The sequence below is a fragment of the Malaclemys terrapin genome, chromosome 3 (assembly GCF_027887155.1).
Source record: "Malaclemys terrapin pileata isolate rMalTer1 chromosome 3, rMalTer1.hap1, whole genome shotgun sequence".
NCBI lineage: Eukaryota > Metazoa > Chordata > Testudines > Emydidae > Malaclemys > Malaclemys terrapin.
Genome location: NC_071507.1, coordinates 153,219,266 through 153,239,269, shown reverse-complemented (window position 1 = coordinate 153,239,269; position 20,004 = coordinate 153,219,266). Strand labels below are relative to the sequence as shown.

Here is a 20,004-nt window from a genome sequence, read left to right as displayed (position 1 = left end):
ACATTAGCTACCAAGTCATGGCATATGATGATTTTCTTGACACTCTACTTTTAAAAGACACGAGGCATGAAACTCTCATCTTTTATTTAAAAACGCTTCTAGCCCTCATAATTGTGAAAAAAGCTTGAAGATCTTAGTAACTAGACCACAAACACTCTGTTTGTTTTTCTAAAGCCTCATGATTTTTAAGCCAATCTCCTGGTGTTTGGGGTCTAACCAAGACTGTGTCCCCTGTAAACGTTTAAGGTGATACCAAACTAGTACTGCTCGGGAATCGGAGGCTTTGGAATGGACCCGTCAGGGAGCCCCACCTCCCATTGGAGTTAACTAGACGTGTGGAGAGAACACGAGGCTCCCCGCCCTCCCTCAGCTCCATTAACCCCGCCCCTCGCCGCTGCGGCTGTCGCTGCAGGTGGCTGGCACTAGGCACAGTCAGCGGAAGAGGCTCGTGCCAGGCCCCGCCCCAGCCGTCACTGAGGTGCGCCCGGATCTCGTTTAGGCGTTCACCTGTGGGCGGATGGATACGTGAGATGGTTGACACTCCACCCCTAATTTAAACATAGTGGATGATCTTTTTGATCTCAGTTAAATCGCAGATCTTGCAAGCGCCTCGGGAATCCCACCAGGCCATTTCGTGGTGAAGAGGACCCTGGACTATAGTGTTCCAGGCTGGGGATTATTTTCTTATGCTGTGCTGGACGCGTTACTTGGAAAGGAGGGCTTGAAGGCGGATGTAGCTGCAAGTAGTTCCGGTTGAGGAAGTCTTTCCGCAGCCGGCTGCCGGTAGCTGGTTGCGTGAGGGTCGGAGCGCAGCGCAGCGCTGCCGGTCCCTGCTGTGCGAGCCGCCGCCATGTCGACCCGCTCGTGCCGGGAGAAGGCGCAGAAGCAGAACGAGCAGCACCAGGCCATCCTGGCCAAGCTGCTGCGGGAGGAGGACAACAAGTACTGCGCCGACTGCGAGGCCAAGGGTACGGCCGGGCGGGGAGGGGACGAGGGTGTTGGCAGTGCCCGAGCGGGGTCGCGGGCTCCGGGGTGATGTGGCCCCGGGACCCCGGCGCGGGCTCCGCGGGCGGGGAAGGCGGTCGGTGGAGCGAGGGTCCGGGTGGGAGTGGGCCGGGGTGGTTCCTTGCGGGGGAGGGAGGCCGGGCTGGGGGCCCCGGCCAGAAGGCAGCGGAAGGGCAGCTCTGTTGGGCGGCGGCCGGTAGAACAGAGCACCCCCTAGGGTAGCTGACTTGTTGGGAGGCGTGTATGGGGCAGGTCTCGTTGTCGGCCACTTCCCAGGGCCCGAAGGAGAGTCCGGGATGGCGAGCGGGCTTTGCTCTGGGAGGGCCGAGTGGCCGGGGTGTAGGGTGAGGTCGGTGTTAGGTGGTTACCCGTGCTGTGTGCCGCGATCCTGTGAACGCTGCAAACTCTCCTGGGGTGCCTGGGTTGCGGGAGAGCCGGCCAGTATCTGCCCGTGCTAATGACTGAGTTGAAGTTCTTGGGGGGTATGGGCCTACGAGTACACTGGGCTCAAATTGCTTCTTGTAAATAAGCTGCAGTGGGGAAAAGGGCTGGGATTTGAACAGTTACGGCAAAAAACAGTTGGGAGGTTGATGCAAATCGATCATCCCTGCATTTAATTGTAAACTAATTTCTGTTTCCCCATCCACGTGGGATGTAGTTTGATTATTCCAAAATCAGAAGAACGTCCCCAATCTCTGTCCTAGACCTTTCTTGAAGTTTCACTGTTTCCCTTGCTTTTTAATGGACAGAAGTGAATCCTATTTCAATGGGTTGGTAGTTGGTCAGTGCACAGCATCAGGAAGCTACCTCTTTAACATCCGGTACAGACACTGTATTACTTCAGGTGAATGTTGCAACACTAGAGTAAGGTGATATATTTTTTAAAAAATATAATAGCTTAATTACCTAAATGCTGTACATACTGAATATTTAAGGTCTAATGTGCGTAAGACTCATCTTCATTAACAACATATTTTGCAGTATTGGTTTGAATGATGTGATGAGTGAAGTGTAAGGATTATTAGACCATGGTCAGACTTAAAACAGGGAAATTATTTTGTCAAAAAGTGACAGACTGCGTACTTGCCTTTATTTTAAAAAATGTAAAAATATTTATATAGTAGGTAATATAATAAAAGGCATGCAAAAATATATTAATGCATACAATACGCTTTTAGTCATTACCTTGTTTGAACAAGTGAGATAGTGGTCCTTTGTATTAGCTGAATAATCAGCTGCTCCATTGTGACCGCCATAACTATGTTGGTCAGGACAGGGGCCTGACCTGGGCACCTCCAAAGATGAAGCATGAGACTTTACAGTTTGAGCTAGAGGAATAATTTTGATAGCCAGGAGCTCTATCAGGTTTATATCATTTATGGATCAGCCATGGGGTGGGGAGAAATACTTGTCTAGAAAAGCTTAAATAATACAGAGTTTGGTGTGTGCTAAGTATCACATTAAACTGCACAGCACGTAGCACAAAGAAGCCCCAGTCTTGACAGGAAATAGCTTTTATGGAAACATAGAGCTAGTGATAGAAAAGGCCTAAGTCATCTAGTTCTCCTTTCCAATGCATGATTGTTCCCTATTGCATACACCTCTACCCCGATATAACACGAATTCGGATATACTGCTGTATGTAGTGTTCTGTCAGTAATGTTATTTCTTTTTGGCAAGCTATGACCATTTTCTGGCTATTGTCCTTCCCCCTCCCCCCCCGCCCCTTCCAGACCCCTCCTCCCCCGTTTCCAATACATTTTTTTTCTGGCCTCAGGCCTTTGATCAGTCCCCATAAAGCCACATGGGTAGTTTTTGTTTCTTACATTTTTTTCAGAAGAATTGCAGTATGTTTGTGACATTCTGCACGCCATATTTACCATGGTGATGTAATCATGATATGTTTTGTACAAAGTATGCCTTGCAAGGTATAATTCTAAAAGTCTTGATCAGCTAAATGTTAATATCTCATTGGATTGTACTTGCTGTCTTTGTATGTGAAGTTAAGTTTTGCTATGTACGTGTTACTGGAAAATGATGTAAAGACCCACAACTGGCCTTTCAGGTACAAGAGTGAAGAAGCTAGACAATGCTAATGGACCAAAGAAGAGCTTATCCTCCCCTGGGGACTCCTCAGACAGCCTATGGGTAATAGCTGCTATGACTCAGCAAGACATGCAAGGGCATGTGACCAGATCCCATGATACTGAATGCCATTTTTGGTACCTGTACTTTTCCACAAACTGGGCTGGGAACTTGGCTTGGAACAAAGGGGTTCCCGCCATATGGAAAAACTATATAAGCGGGATGTGACCTCATGACTAGGACTCGCTTCCCTATAAGACAACACCTGGAAACACTGGAGAAACAAAGACTAAACTAGGGAAGAGGGGTTCCTGCGGGAAAGAAGAAAGCCCGACCTGTGTAAAGAGGCTAAAACCTGCTTGTATCATCAGTCAGAGTGAGATATTGCTGTTTCAAATCCTATCCCGTTTGTATGAGACTTAGATTGCAATTTTGTTTGTTTGCTAGGTAATCTACTTTGATCTGTTTGCTGTCACTTAAAATCTTCCTTTCTGTAGTTAATAAACTTGTTTTGTGTTTTATCTTAACCAGTGTTATTGAGTTAAGTGTTAGGGAATCTTAGCTCTGTTAACAAAGGCTTGTGCATATCTCCCCTACATCAAGGGGGAAAGCAGACTATTTAATGAGCTTGCACCGTACAGACCCCTGTGCAGTGCAAGATGGTATAATTCTGCGTATATACTCCACTAGCAGTGCAAGGCTGCGGAGCTGGGAAATTGGCTGGTACCTTTATTGTTGGTCCATGAGTGGCTTAGGTAAAGCACTCAGGTGACTTGGTTGGATGTGTGGCACCACCTGCTGTTGTGTTGCGTGATAACAGGCCTGGGGAGGCTGGCTAGGTCTCATCATCAGAGTAGTGTGAGAGAGATCAACCCAGCTGAATTGTTAGTGGGCACAGCGGTTCAAACAGATCCCAGACTGCACCTTGGGGGTACAACCATCTCCATGTTGTGCTTGTTAGTATTCACTGTCTCCTTCACACTTGTGGATTTTAATGCTTAGCACCTAAATGACTCTTACATTTTCTAAACTCTGGGTAAATTAATCTGTCTGATAACTACCATAATGCAGATTTCTTAGAGCTCCAGAATTTGATTACTTGAAATCTTATACCTTTGTACTTTGACTTGGTCTTCATCAAGCACTGCTCTCTCTAATCTCTGCTGAGTTCCTCTTCTTCAATAATCATCTTGTCTATTTCAGTTACCTATCATACCACCACCATGCCCTTTCACTTAGCCCCAGTCCATGGAGGGACTGGGGGCAGGGATAGCTCAGTGGTTTGAGCATTGCCCTGCTAAACCCAGGGTTTAGTTCAATCCTTGAGGGGGGCCATTTAGGGAACTGGGGTAAAAATCTGTCTGGGGATTGGTCCTGCCTTGAGCAGGGGGTTGGACTAGATGACCTCCTGAAGTCCCTTCCAACCCTGATATTCTATGACCTTTCATCTGCTCTCGGTTCTCTTCTCTTCCATTAATAGGGCTGGTGATTCTATCTTTGCTTTGCTCTCTTCCCCCCCCTCCCTCCCAAACTCTTTGGTGCCTATTTTCCATTGCAAGGTCCATGCTGCCAACCTGCAGCCCTGATGCACCCTTAATATCTGTTTCCTTCTCTCCTGCTCTTGCAGTGCACAGTATGTCTCACAGAAATCCCATGACCAGGCTGACGTTCTCCACTACAAATTTATTCTCTCCTGTTTCAGTTCTGCCATCTTCCTAGTTAAATAGCTCCGGGTCTCAAGTTAAATGAATCCCATACTTGCAATCCTGGTACTGCATCACCACCTTGAGCTCACTTGACCTCTCTCTCTGTGCACAGAAGCTTGCAGATTTCTTCCAAGAGAAAACTGAACCAATACAAGATGATCTTCTCCCTCGGCTTGGCTTGCCTTCTCTTCCCTTCCCTCCTACAACTTTCTTCTCCTTGTCACAGATGGAGAACTTTCTAATGTATTCGCTTCCTCTAATCCTTCCCCTAGCCCCTATGACCCCGTCCCAGTGGAACCCTGTTTATCCGATCTAATTAGGCTAGATCGGATAATCAGGAGAATTGCCAAAGAGCTTTCTATCCCTTATTTCAAGATGATGGCTTCAGCCCTGGGTGGCTGGTGGTTTGGGTTAATGTGGAGAGCTGGATAATGGAGGCTCAGATAAACGGGGTTCTACTGTATATCAGTAAAATGTGTTCAACTGATATATATATATATATATATATTGTGGCTAGGGAAATTAAAGTTCAGCATTCAATTTCAATGGCAAAAAAATGCAGATTTTTTTTCCAGAGAATTTAGTTTTTTTAATAATGGGGGAAGGGAGGAAATTATCAGCAAGGATCCTAGTTATCATTGGTGTACAACATCTGTCTTTTAGTCGTTGTTATAAAGAGAAAAAATCTAGCATTTCCTCCTGAAGTAACTCAGCTCATTATGAATTCTGGTGGAGGAGGTTCAGGAACCATCCCACAAACTTAGATTGTGAAATATCAACCAGTTTATTTGGCAGAAGTATCCTCCCTTTGAATGAGGCTGTTACAGATCCAGCAAAAGTAATTAGGCAGTCCCTGGCTGCAGCAGCTTCCACCTCTTTCAAGGTGGACAAGACATACCAGGTTCTGTCAAGGGGACTGAATTTTTATACATATCCAGTGCCATCATCATTAGTGACCGCGGTTAATGAGAAGTCTCATCAACAAAATAAGATTACACCAAAAGAACATGAAAAGATGAGACTGGATTTAGTTAGCTGTAAGTCTTATTCATTTGCAGTGTACAATGGGAAATTATCAGGCTCTCATGGCCAGATATGTTTGTTTTGATCTATTAAAAAAAATTGAAGCATTCATGGACCCTATGGTTGTCAAGTGATTAAAAAAATTAATTGCGATTAAACAGCAATAGAATACCTTTTTTTGGATGTTTACTACATTTTTGAATATATTAATTTCAATTACAACACAGAATCAAAGTGTACAGACCAGGGTAGACTTTGCACATTCACTACACCAGTGGTTCTCAAAGATGGTCCGCTGCTTGTTCAGGGAAAGCCCCTACCGGGCCAGTTTGTTTACCTGCCGCGTCCGCGGGTTCGGCCGATGGCGGCTCCCACTGGCCGCGATTTGCTGCTTCAGACCAAAGGGGGCTGCGGGAAGGGCGGCCAGTGCATCCCTCGGCCTGTGCCGCTTCCCGCAGCCCCCATTGGCCTGAAGCGGCGAACCGCAGCCAGTGGGAGCCACGATCGGCCGAACCTGCGGTCGTGGCAGGTAAACAAACCAGCCCAGCAGGGGCTTTCCCTGAACAAGCAGCGGACCAGCTTTGAGAACCACTGCACTACACTACCTGCATGCCCCAGCTGTGATCTGACTGGAACTTCTGCTATAGGTAGTGAAGGTAGTTTAGCGTACGTGGTATATGCAGTTTTCGGCTTTTCAGCTGAATCTGCAAAGCATGTTGGTGAGTTTGTGATTGGAGCTGGAACTAGGGTGACCAGACAGTAATGAAAAATCGGGATGGGGGGGGGGGGGGTAATAGGAGCCTATATAAGAAAAAAGCCCCAAATATCAGGACATCTAGTCACCCTAGCTGTAACTCAAGTCTACCATACACTCTATATAGGAGCCACTAACTATTAATTAAATGTGAACAACTTTTAATGCCTTTTGAGCTTGGTTAGAGTGAAACTGGTGACATACAGGTGAAAAGCTTATTAGCAATGCACTGATGCATCCAGTCCTCCAATATGGCATTCACCATAGAGTTCTGAAAGAACTCAAATGTGAAATTGCGGAACTATTAACTAAGATTTGTAACCTGTCCTTTAAATTGGCTTCTGTACCCAATGACTGGAAGTTAGCTAATGTAACGCCATTATTTTAAAAAGGGCTCTAGAGGTGATCCTAGCAATTACGGACCGGTAAGTCTAATGTCGGTGCCAGGCAAATTAGTTGAAACAATAGTTAAGAATAAAATTGTCAGACACATAGAAAAACATAAACTGTTGAGCAATAGTCAACATGGTTTCTGTAAAGGGAAATCATGTCTTACTAATCTATTAGAGAGTTCTTTGAAGGCGTCAACAAACATGTGGACAAGGGGGATCCAGTGGACATAGTATACTTAGATTTCCAGAAAGCCTTTGATAAGGTCCCTCACCAAAGGCTCTTATGTAAACTAACTTGTCATGGGATAAAAGGGAAGGTCTTTTCATGGATTGAGAACTGGTTAAAAGACAGGGAACAAAGGATAGGAATTAATGGAAAATTCTCAAAATGGAGCGGGTTAACTAGTGGTGTTCCCCAAGGGTCAGTGCTCGGACCAATCCTATTCAACTTATTCATAAAATGATCTGGAGAAAGGGGTAAACAGTGAGGTGGCAAAGTTTGCAGATGATACTAAACTGCTCAAGATAGTTAAGACCAAAGCAGACTGATGAATTTCAAAAAGATCTCACAAAACTAAGTGATTGTGCCACAAAATGAAATTTAATGTGGATAAATGTAAAGTAATGCACATTGGAAAAAATAACCCCAACTATACATACAATATGATGGGAGCTAATTTAGCTACAACAAGGCAGGAAAAAGATCTTGGAGTCATCGGGGATAGTTCTCTGAAGATGTTCGCGCAGTGTGCAGAGGCAGTCAAAAAAGCAAACAGGATGTTGGGGATCATTAAAAAGGGGATAGAGAATAAGACTGAGAATATATTATTGCCCTTATATAAATCGATGGTATGCCCACATCTTGAATACTGCATACAGATGTGGTGGTCTCATCTAAAAAAAATATACTGGCACTAGAAAAGGTTCAGAAAAGGGCAACTAAAATGATTAGGGGTTTGGAACGGGTCCCATATGAGGAGAAATTAAAGAGGCTAGGACTCTTCAGCTTAGAAAAAAGGAGACTAAGGGGGGATATGATAGAGGTATATAAAATCATGAGTGATGTGGAGAAAGTGGATAAGGAAAAGTTATTTACTTATTCCCATAATACAAGAACTAGGGGTCACCAAATGAAATTAATAGGCAGCAGGTTTAAAACAAATAAAAGGAAGTTCTTCTTCACGCAGCGCACAGTCAACTTGTGGAACTCCTTACCTGAGGAGGTTGTGAAGGCTAGGACTATAACAGCGTTTAAAAGAGAACTGGATAAATTCATAGTGGTTAAGTCCATTAATGGCTATTAGCCAGGATGGGTAAGGAATGGTGTCCCTAGCCTCAGTTTGTTAGAGAATGGAGATGGATGGCAGGAGAGAGATCACTTAATCATTGCCTGTTGATCCACTCCCTCTGGGGCACCTGGCATTGGCCACTGTCGGTAGACAGGATACTGGGCTAGATGGACCTTTGGTCTGACCCAGTACGGCCATTCTTATGTTCTTTATGTTCTTATGTGCTAATTATACCTTCAAGATTGAGGCTTGTTTTCTGGGAAGACAAGTTTACTTACCGTATATACTCGTTCATAAGCTGAATATTTTTGGTAAAAAGGTGATGCATCAAAGAGCGTGGGTCAGCTTATAAACGGATCTACACCAAAATTTGATGATTTAAACTCTATGGAATCATTTAATTGAATATCTAATACATTGTCGCACCACTTCCCGCAGCTTCCATTGGCTGGGAACGGCAGACTGCGGCCACAGGGAGATGAGGGGCTCCATGCTGACAGACGCTCCGAGTAAACAAAACATCCTGCTAGTGGCTTACCCTGACGGGCCAGGAGTGGAAGTTTGCCAACCCCTAAAATATAGGGTCTGCTTATGAAAGGGTCATAGAATTTTTGCTATTTTTACCTATCCATCTTGGGGGGGGGGTGGTCAGGCTAATGAACGAGTATATATGGTAATCAAGTTCTTACATTTATGGAGATTCTACAGCTATGATCTTCTACACAATACTCGTGTGGGCAAAATCTCCCAAACAATGGTCTTCTCCTTCAAACACACTTTCAGTGCCTCACCTATTCCTGAAGGGACAGCTCCCACTAGTCAAAATGAAAATACTAAAAATACGAAATAAAATCAAACAGTGCAACATCTAAATTCATTTCTGAATACAATATTTTGCAATATAAAATTTCATCAAATACATTAATTTGAGGATCCTCCCACCAGCTCAAAAAGTTGTATCTCTGCTGACTCCTGAGGTTGGGTGGAAGAATCAGGACATTAACATCTATGAAACTTCTTCCATTTCAGCAGTAGAAGTAATTGGTGGTAAAAGCAAGCTTTTATTCTGTATGGGGACAAGCCTGTAGAGGGGGCACAGCACACGCTTGGCCAGTGAATTACACAACCGTTTGTGAGACTGCACTAGAATGTTGGGTATTGTGATTTCTGGATTTTATTCCTGGTTCTGGGAGCAGAGGTTGGTCAAATGGATAGGTGGTGCACTACCAAGCACATAATTTGGTATATTCCTTCTGAAAGGCAGTGTGTCTAGTCAAATAGATGACACTTGGGTAAGTCTAGATATTGGGGGTTTTATTCTGAGCTTATCCTTAAGTGATCTTTTGTAACTTATCAGTCTCCTAATGTACAGATAAGTAGTTCCCCAAAGGTAAGGGTATTAAGCCTTTGTTAATAATAAGAGTCCTGAAGTGCAGAGGAAGATTAACAGCTGTCATTGTAAGAGCTGGGACTTGAAGGCTTGTGCTTTCCTGGTTTGCAGTTCAGTGTAGCTTCCCCTAAGCTGCACAATGTGCATGTGTGTTCACTTACAGTTCTGGATTCAAAATTATGTTTAACGGGTTAAAATTGAGTACATAGCCTTAATATAAAAGTACAGTAACTCCTCACTTAAAGTCATCCCGTTGCTTCGATGTTAAGTTGCTGATCAATTAGGGAACATGCTCGTTTAAAGTTGTGAAATACTCCCTTCTAACGTTGTTTGGCAGCTGCCTGCTTTGTCCACTGCTTGCAGGAAGAGCAGCCCGTTGCAGCTAGCTGGTGGGTGGTTGGAACCAGGGTGGACCAGCAGCCCCCCTATCAGCTCCCCTAAGTTCCCTGTGCAGCAGCTGCTTACAGTTCAGCTGTCTCCTTCCCCCCACTGCCATGTGCTGCTCCTGCCCTCTGCCTTGGAGCTGCTCCCAGAGACTCCTGCTTGCTGTACGGGGGGAGGGGGAAGAGGAGGGCTAATGTCAGGGTATCTCCCCCTCCCCCCTGTTCCTGCACCCCGCTTACCCCATCTTCCATAGAGTGTGTGTGTGTGTGGGGGGAAGACACACTAAGGAGGGAGCTTCTAGGCAGTAGCTACTGTCTCAGGAGATCTCAGCAAGCTGATTTAATTAACAGGGCAGTGTACTTAAGCCTGGGGTCAGCTACTTAAAGGGGAAATGTGCATTTTTTCTCTCATACACAGGGTGTCTCTCTCTGTCTGCCCTCCCTCCTTTCCTGCTGCCTCTGTGGGCTGGTCCCCACTTAGTCCGGACTTCGGACTAAGGTACTTCGAATTCAGCTACGTTAATAACGTAGCTGAATTCGAAGTACCTTAGTCCGGACTTACCGCGGTCCAGACGCGGCCGGAAGTCTCCCCCCGTCGACGCCGCGTACTCCTCTCGGCGAGCTGGAGTACCGGCGCCGACTGTGAGCACTTCCGGGATCGATCCCAGAACATCGATGGCGTGCCGCCGGACCAGCCGGTAAGTGAAGACTAGGCCTTAGTGTGAGAGTTAACCCTTGAGGGCTCAGTCAATTGCTAGTTCATTTAGCAGTGAGGCATTCCCTGGAAAATATCCCACCTCTAACTCCTCAACCAAGTTTCACAATCATCATCATTGTGTACCAGTATTAAATTGTTTGTTTAAAACTTATTGTGTGTGTGTGTATGTATATAATATTAGTCTTTTGTCTGGTGAAAAAAAATTTCACTGGAACCTAACCCCCCCATTTACATTAATTCTTTTGGGGAAATTGGATTTGCTTAACGTTGTTTCGCTTAAAGTCGCATTTTTCAGGAACATAACTACGTTTAGTGAGGAGTTACTGTAAAACCATTAGAGATGTGGTAGCTATCTCAAAAACAAACATGACAAGCCAGGAAATTCAGTGGGAAGGTTACACTTTGAAGAAATCTAAATAAGTTAAGGTGTGGAAATGCACAGTGATGGCTCCCAGACAACCATAATTCTGTTTTAAATTAATGGAGATATCCTATCTCCTAGAACTGGAAGGGACCTTGAAAGGTCATTGAGTCCAGCCCCCTGCCTTTATTAGCAGGACCAAGTATTGATTTTTCCCCAGATCCCTAAGTAGCCCTCCTCAAGGATTGAACTCTCAACCCTGGGTTTAGTGGGTTGGCAGTTTCTTGGAAAAACTAGTTTAGGATAGGGTGCTGGTAAATATTGTCTTAAACTGGGAAAATCAAAATCATTTTTAGAATATATTAATGCTAAATATTTTTCAATACTTTTCATTTTTATACTAATTTTGCAGTGATATGGCCTGCTTAACTTTTAATTGAAATAAAATTTTAAAAAGCCTGAACTTAAAGCTGTATGCTAATGCTTTGGCTGCCTCAAACAGAAACTGAAACTTCTGAATCTGGGAATTCCCTTCCTTTGTTTAGCAAATAAAATTACATGTTTTCTAAGCAAGGGGAATTCCCAGATTCAGAAATTTCAGTTGCGATTTTAGGTAAACTGCCTAACTGTCCAGTCCAGTACTCTGTTGATATGGCTGTGTGGGGAGTGCAACTGCTGCAACTGAACTCAGTGAGTAGAGGGACTAAAGTCAAAATATTTCTAAATGAACAAAGAAGGAAGACCACTTGACCCAATTCATGGCTGGCTTTTTTTTTTTTTTTTTTTAAAGAAAGTTAATGAAGACAACAAAGGGTCTTAAATGCAGAAATTGCAAAGAACAAGTGAATGGAAAGGTAGACCAAATGAGGTCCTTTCTATGGGAAGGTTTTAGCAGTATAGCTATGGCTTGAATGATGTGAAACTCCGAGTCCTACAAAAAGTGGAAGTTAGGTCAAATAATGAAGGATGAACAATAACACAAGCATGTAGGGACAAAATTAGAAAGGCCAAGGCACAAAATGAGATTAAACTAGCTAGAGACATAAAGGATAACAAGAAAACACTGTACAAATACATGAAGCAAGAGGAAGACCAAGCACAGGGTAGACCCATTACTCATTGAGGAGGGGAAAGACAATAACAGAAAATGTGAAAATGGCAGAAGTGCTAAATTACTTCTTTGTTTTTTTACTAAAAAGGTCAGTAGTGATCAGATGTTCAACATAGTGAACATCAGTGAAAATAAGAGAGGCTCTGAGGCTAAAATAGGGAGAGAACAAATTAAAATTACTTAGACAAGTTAGATGTCTTTAAGTTAGCAAAGTCTGATGAAATATATCCTACAATATTCAAGAAGATGACTGAGAATATATCTGAGTCATTAGCGATTGTCTTTGAAAACTCATGGAATACAGGAGAGATTTCAGAGGATTGGAAAGGGATTGGCAAATATAGTGCCTAAGGACAACCTGGGAATTAAAGACCAGTCTTCTTAACTTGAGTACCTGGAGAGATAATGGAGCAAATAATTAAGCAATTAATTTGCAAACACCAAGAAGATAACGCTGACTGTTACTTATTACTAGGGCCCTACCAAATTCATGGTCCATTTTGGTCAATTTCAGTCATAGGATTTTAAAAATCGTAAATTTCATGATTTCAGCTATTTAAATCTGAAATTTCACAGTGTTGTAACTGTATGGGTCCTGACCCAAAAAGGAGTTGTGAGGGGGTTGCAAGGTTATTGTAGGGTGGGATTTGTGGTACTGCTACCCTTACTTCTGCGCTGCTGCTGCTGGTGGCAATGCTGCCTCCCAGTTTGAGAAACGCTGGTCTTCTCTGTGAAATCTGTCGTTTTAGGTAAATGCACACAAATTTCACGTGGGGGGAGACCACATTTCACGGTCCATGATGCATTTGGTAGGGCCCTACTTATTACCTTATCTCAGGATTATGAGTGATCATGAGACAGAACTGGGAGATAGTGATCTGTATAATTAATAATCGAGATTTACCAAGAAGCAAAGAACTTTATCAGTCAGTTGCAACCAGTTGCTATGGCACTTGACACACTCCAAAGGGACATATTTACAATTGCTGTTTGTGCAAAGTATGGTTTTATCAGTAGATCCATGAAGATCTTGCACCCCACAGTGCAAAAGTACAAAAGAGATTTAATGAGACAATTACTCCTCTACACATGTTGACCAACCTCCTTCATCCAAAATACTCAGGAAAAAATGGTCATCTGAACAAGAAATTGTAAGGCAGTGGTTGCTCAGCAAAAATCTAGATTTTTCTGCTGTGTTCAGGGCCGGCACCAGCGCAGCAAGCAGGTGCCTGGGATGGCCTATGGAAAGGGGCAGCAAGTAGGAGGAAAGGACCTGCGGCCGAATTGCTACTGAAGAATGAAGGGGCGGCGGTAGCTGTCACCGACCATGGCTTTTTTTTTTTTTTTTTTTTTTTGCTGCTTGGGGCGGCAAAAATGCTGGAGCTGGCCCTGGCTGTACACCTCTACCCCGATATAACACTGTCCTCGGGAGCCAAAAAATCTTACCGCGTTATATGTGAAACTGCGCTAAATCAAACTTGCTTGATCCGCCGGAGCGCGCAGCCCCGCCCCCTCAGAGTGCTGTTTTACCATGTTATATCTGAATTCGTGTTATATCAGGTTGTGTTATATCGGGGTAGAGGTGTATTTACTTGCATTTAAAGTAGAAGGAACTCTAAATCCAATATTTCATTGCGAAGGAAAAAGTTTCCCATGTAACAGGTGGAAAAATCCGAAGAATGTTGATATTCCATCTGGCTTCATAGAACTGTTGGTGCAATTGCACCAATGGCTAGCAAGTTCAGCAAGCATAGACTGAATCTTTTCAAACTTTGGATACATTCACTCAGTACAAGAATAGGCTTGGTCTATCCACTGCATGAAAGTTGGTTTTCTGCTACAGAAGACTGTGGTCAGTTGGACCTGCATTGGTAGTCTGCAACTCTGTATGCTTCTGATTGCTTAATGTGTCAAGCCTACAGCTCTGCATTTTTGTCATTTTAAATCAATGATAAATAAATAAATAAATGACTTTTGTTTTATATAATATTGAAATGAGTCATGATTAAGGCCAAACCTAATTCATGATATTGTGGAAATTACGGCCCCCACAGTATTAGGCTTTCACATTTTGTCAGCTGTGCGGGGCTGACAGCGGGAGCCCTAGTGGCCGGGGTTCCGCTGTCAGCTCTGTGCATGTTAGGGCTCCCACTGTCAGCCCAGCCATTAATGACTGAAATATAGTTGCAGCCAAATGTCTGGTTATCTTCTCCCCCCTTCTCCCCCCCCCCCCCAAAATAGAAAGCATAACATAATACTTGAGTGTTTATATTGTTCCAGCAAATTTTTCTTAAATAAGTCTTCTCTGGCTTTCCAAATGACCACAGTTAATAAAGGTCCATTATTACTTTTGTGTTTTTCTATGTCTTGTTCACAACTCAGCTGCAGTTCTTTGACAAACATCCCGTGATTCAAGTAGGGCCTTAGGATATACAACTTTCTTGAAGAAAATACTGAATCAAAATGCATACAGACATTGATGGTCAGTATTATAATTACATATATTAGTATTACATCCACTGCAGTTTTACTTTTTATTTGTACAGTCCTACGTTAATCTCTGAATCTACTGCCCTATGTATCTACAATTTGAATATATAACTAAAACTAAATATAATGTGGTGTGCATTAATTAAACAGTTTTTAAAATAGAGAATGCCTTAAACTTGGACTAACTAGTTTTTCTTTGATTAATGATTTTACCTGGTAAAACCACCTCTGGTACATACCATGCTATCCTTGGATGTCATAAAATACTTAAGTATTAGTTCAGAATTGTTCCAGATTAGACTCCAAAGTCATCAGGTTTTCTCTGTCATGGTGTCACCATCATTCTCTTTTGGAACAATAGGAAAAAACGGCTGGTTTTGAAATAGGGCAGCTTTGCTAAAAGCAGTCTGTAGCTTCGCTGTCATTGAGAATAGGAGATGACAACCACTTTGAAAGAGAGCAGTCTTGTAATTTTGTGTAGAAGAATATTCAGCTTCAGCTGAAGAAACATTCAGTTACAACAGCAATGAAGAATAACAGTATAAAAATATTCCTTTTTAAAAAAAATCTTCCAATGAGGCCAATGCATGAAATTTCAATGAATGTTAACTATATAAACAGTTCGAAGTATCTGCATTAAGATAATTTGGGTCAAAAAAAAGGTGATATAGGATGCTAGATTTCTTACAGGATCCATTTTTAACTTTTTTTTTTTTTTTAATTCAAACTAACAGACTTACTCTGAATACAGAGTGAATTTTCTAATAATTTGCTAAGTACTGTAGCTTTAGAAACATCTCAACTTTATATGTAACAATGTTTGTATCCTACAAAATGGTTTAATTCCTGTTTTAAATGCAAAACTCAATTCAACTTTAACTGTATAACTGTGATTGGTGCTTGTGTAATATATGCATAACGCTTTCCTGAAAGTGTGGTAATGCGTGACCAGGCTGCCAAATGTCATGTAAGATGTGGTGCTTTTGCAGGTTTCGGCCAATTGGGCTGCCTGGGTAGAGACTGGTAGAGAGCTCCCTCTGCTCTGTTTAGGGGACTTGAACAGTGTTGTGGGGTTTGGCTGGATTGGCAGCAAAAAAACACTTCTTGGTTTTTAGTCACTGTGGGGAGGAGTGGCAGCCATTCCCCCAGCATCTTAGTGCAGGGGGAGGGTTTGGCTCTGCTCATCTCGGCTCACCTTTTTTCCCATAACCCTGTACGAAACTATACCCTGCAACATTTTAAGTTTTTGGATATTTGGTGTAGTGTGTGGGTTGAAAGAAGGTATTTTGGTAAAGAATGTGATGGAAGGTGGAATTCTCTTCAGGAGGACAAAGTTAGGGTTGTTTGGGCATTGGCTGTGGTAGCAATAAGATATGCCTGAGGATGGAGGAAAAGGTGTATACTCTTGAGCCACCTAGCTTTTCATTTCCTTGCTGTTGTTGGTTTGTGTCATGTTGATTATGTGTTGCAATCCTGATTGATTCACAACTAAATTTTGTACACTAGATGGGGTGGACATATAGAAGTGCAGCTGTTGACTGAAGATTTGATCAGTCAGCAGCTGCTTATGTAACTTTCCTTTCATGCTCAGCTGCACAGAAGACCTTTTCATAGTAGGGTAAAATCTAACAGAAAAATGTAGCTTCTGACAGATTGTGTGTGCTTGGACCATGATGCTTGTGCGCACTGAGCATAATGTTTATACATTGGCAACTCTTGGTGAAAATCTGCATATCAATACTTTTTTTTTTTTTTTCAAGTATGAATTTAGTTTACAGGAGCAGGGTTTACTTGACAGCCCTAGTAAATGAAGTTCTCTGTTTACAGAATGGTAGCAGGGCAGACCTCCATAAGAACTTAAGTAGTCATGGGATAAGAGAGAAGGTCCTTTCATGGATCAGTAAATGGTTAAAAAATAGGAAATAAAGGGTAGGCATAAGGTCAGTTTTCAGAATGTAAAGTGGTAAATAGGGTACCCCAAGGATCCATACTGGGATGTGTAATGTTCATCATATTCAAATAATCTGGAAAAACAGGGTAAACAGTGAGGTGGCAGAGTTTGTGGATGATACTACATTACTCGGATACTTAAGTCCAAAGCTAACTGAAGAGTTACAAAGGAATCTCACTACACCTGGTGACTGGGCAACAAAATGGCAGATGAATTTCAGTGCTGGTAAGTGCAAAGTGCAAAGCACATTGGAAAACATAATCCCAACTATACCTACAGATGATGGGCTCTAAATTAGCTGTTACTACTTGTATAAGATCTTGGAGTCGTAGATAGTTTTGTGAATACATGTGCCCCATGAGCCGTGTCAGTCAAAAACACTAACAGTGTTAGGAACCACTAGGAAAGGGATAGATAACAGGACAGAAAATATCATAATGTCACTATATAAATTCATGGTACAACCACATCTTGAATACTGCATGTGGTTCTGGTTGCCTCATCTCAAGAAAGATATTAGAATTGGAATAAGTAGAGAAGGGCAACAAAAATGATTAGGGGGATAGTTTCTGTAGGGAAGAGAGATTAAAAAGGGTAGGTCTGTTCAGCTTGGAAAACAGATGACTGAGGGAGGAAGATATGTTGTTAGAAGCGGAGAAAGTGAATACAGAAGTGTTGTGTACCCCTTTTTCTCATAAGACAAGAACTAGAGGTCACCCAATCAAATTAATAGGCAGCAGGCTTAAAACAAAAGGAAGTATTACTTTACAGAACACACACAGTGAACCTCTGGAACTCATTACCAGGAGATGTTGTGAAGGCCAAAAGTATAACTGGGTTTAAAAAAGAATTAGGTAAGTTCATGGAGGATAGGTCTATCAATGGCTATTGGTCAAGATGGTTAGGGATGTGACCCCATACTCCAGGCATCCCTAAACCTCTGATCTCCAAAAGCTTGGAGTGGGCTACAGGGGATGGATCGCTTGCTAATTGCCCTGTACTCTTCATTCCCTCTGAAATGACTGGAACTGTCCACTGTTGGAAGACAGGATCTCTGTGCTATATGGTCCATTGGTCTGACTCAGTAGGGCCAACCCTACCCCTATGTTTTGCATCAAATCTACTCAGGATGCTGAATTGTACAGTTGGTTTGTTTTTAAGATATTGGTTAATGATGAGTGGCTTGACTACATTTATGAAGAGAACTCAAAGTACACTAGAAAAAAATTCAGCAGCATAAAAAATCATGTGTGGCACTTCAGTGGAAGACCCCCATCTAGTTTTAGAGACAAACCAGGCATGTATGCCCCTTTAAATTCATTTTGTAATTTAGCCTCAACTATGGAGCCACAACCAGTCATCTCTCTAATCCAATATACTAAGTAAAACAGGAAAATATTACTGGTGATTGAACATATTGTAGTTAGGTTTCATAGGCAAGTTCTTTGATTGGTAACTTTAATTGCAACTGTGACTCTGCTTGCTCAATTTAACTTTAGATGTTCACTACCTCAAAGCGGTAGGACAGCTCTAATCTTCGTTTGTGATGGACATAATTGCTTTTTCTTTCCTTGGCTTCTTAAATTTGTATAACTAAACTCCTCTAGAATGTGAAATAGCATCTCTCTCTTTCAAAACTGATGTTTTGATTCTGATTCAATGGCACTCGCTAGGTATTTGAGTTTGCTTTTATTTCAGTCTTTGGCGAAAAGTGTCATGGGGGTGGAAGGGCAGACTATCCCTGCAAGTGGTTCATTCTTTGCTATCTCCCTTACAGCTCTCACCCAGTTTTCAGGTGAAGCTAAACTCTGTGCCAGAGTGGACCCTTGTTTGTGTGTTTGTTGCAGCAATGGCAACACTGATATAGCTGCATCTCTGTTCCAGCAAATGTCTTTGGGCTCTTTGGGGTAGGGATCTTGGGTTTTTTTATGTCTCTTGAAGCTCATGGACAGCTTTTGCCACTATACAAATAACATTAAATGATGGAAAAAACTGTAGTCTGTTGTATTATTTCTGAATTCATGCAGTCTGAATCAGTAAGGGAGGCTTGTTTTAAACTGTTCTTAGTTTAGCTTCACTGATTTGACACCTTATGCTGACTCTTGGTTAACTAGCATTTTTTGAGATGGCACTGTTGTTTCAAACTCCAGACCAAAATCCTAGCTTAAAATTTGGGTGACCAGATGTCCCAATTTTATAGGGACAGTCCTGATATTTGGGGCTTTTTCTTATATAGCTCCTATTTACCCCCCCCTCCCCCCAAATCCCGATTTTTCACACTTGCTATCTGGTCACCCTAGCTTAAAGTGTCTTCTGGTAACAAAAAGCAGATAGTGCAGGTCCTAGATGATTTTACTATTTGAAATGCCAATATGTAGCAGTCTTCCCTGGTCTCTGGAGGATGTTTTTGTCTTTTTGAAATTGGTGCATTCTCTAGTGGCTCTTTTATTCTCTTATGTCTTGTAAGGGGAATAAAACTTAGGTAACATATCACCTCAGATGGCGAAATCAAAATTGATGTGGAAATGGTGTGGAATAAGAACCTAGGCAGAATACAAATAATCTTTAGTAATCAGTAGTTTGTTCAGTGGATCAGGCAGTATGTAGTCCTGCCAAGACTACCAACAGTTTCTCAAGAAGGCAAAGATTCAAGGTCTCTTGGATGCTTTTCTCTGGATGATTACTTCTCTTTCCTTTGATGGCTTAGGTCCTTTACAAGTATTATCTATGGAACTTGCAATTCTTGCTTGGGTTCAACAGTTCTGATACTTTCAAGCCTGGCTTTTAAATCTCCTCATTTTCTGCTAGTTGCACTGGATCTTTGGAGAGGTAGATCAATATTACGTTTCTGCCCAGTCTTGCTTGTTAGGCTCTAATGATGGATATTGCGGTTTGTCAGATACATTTTAAGTGAAGGGTGACTTACTGTTGGAAAAAGCACAACTGAAGATCAATAACAGCCTTTGAATACATTTGCTTACTATGACAAGCATGAGAAAACAAGGTAGGATATCCCATTTTCAGACATGGACTAAATGTGCAATATTCTACTCAGTTCATCTTCAGTCTCTTCTTGGAAGCATATGAATGAGTTGAGACCCAACCCTTAGTTACCTATTGTTCTATGTAAGGTAGATGACTGAAAGTCATGATTTAGTTACTACAGAGTCTAACAGACTTGTGGGCTGTTAATTCATCTCCTTCCAAATAGGTACTTGATGCAACATGACCTAATAGAAGTTGAGGGAGGTACTGCAGCTTTTATGTCCATCAGAGTGCAGGTGTAGGATCTCTCACTTTAAAAGTAGTTTTGTCTCTGTCCTTTGTGAATCTTGGGATATGGCTA

General features: G+C 42.4%; 1 protein-coding gene across 2 annotated transcripts in view; it reads left to right on the top strand.

Moving 5' to 3' along the window:
- Nucleotides 1-632: 632 nt before the first annotated feature.
- SMAP1 (small ArfGAP 1) overlaps nt 633-20,004 on the top strand; it is a 229,696-nt gene continuing 210,324 nt past the window's right edge. For both annotated transcript variants that reach the window (XM_054021659.1, XM_054021658.1), the window contains exon 1: nt 633-968. In XM_054021659.1, the coding sequence (XP_053877634.1) occupies nt 851-968 (118 nt within the window). In that variant the 5' untranslated portion in view covers nt 633-850. The remainder of the gene's footprint in view (nt 969-20,004) is intronic.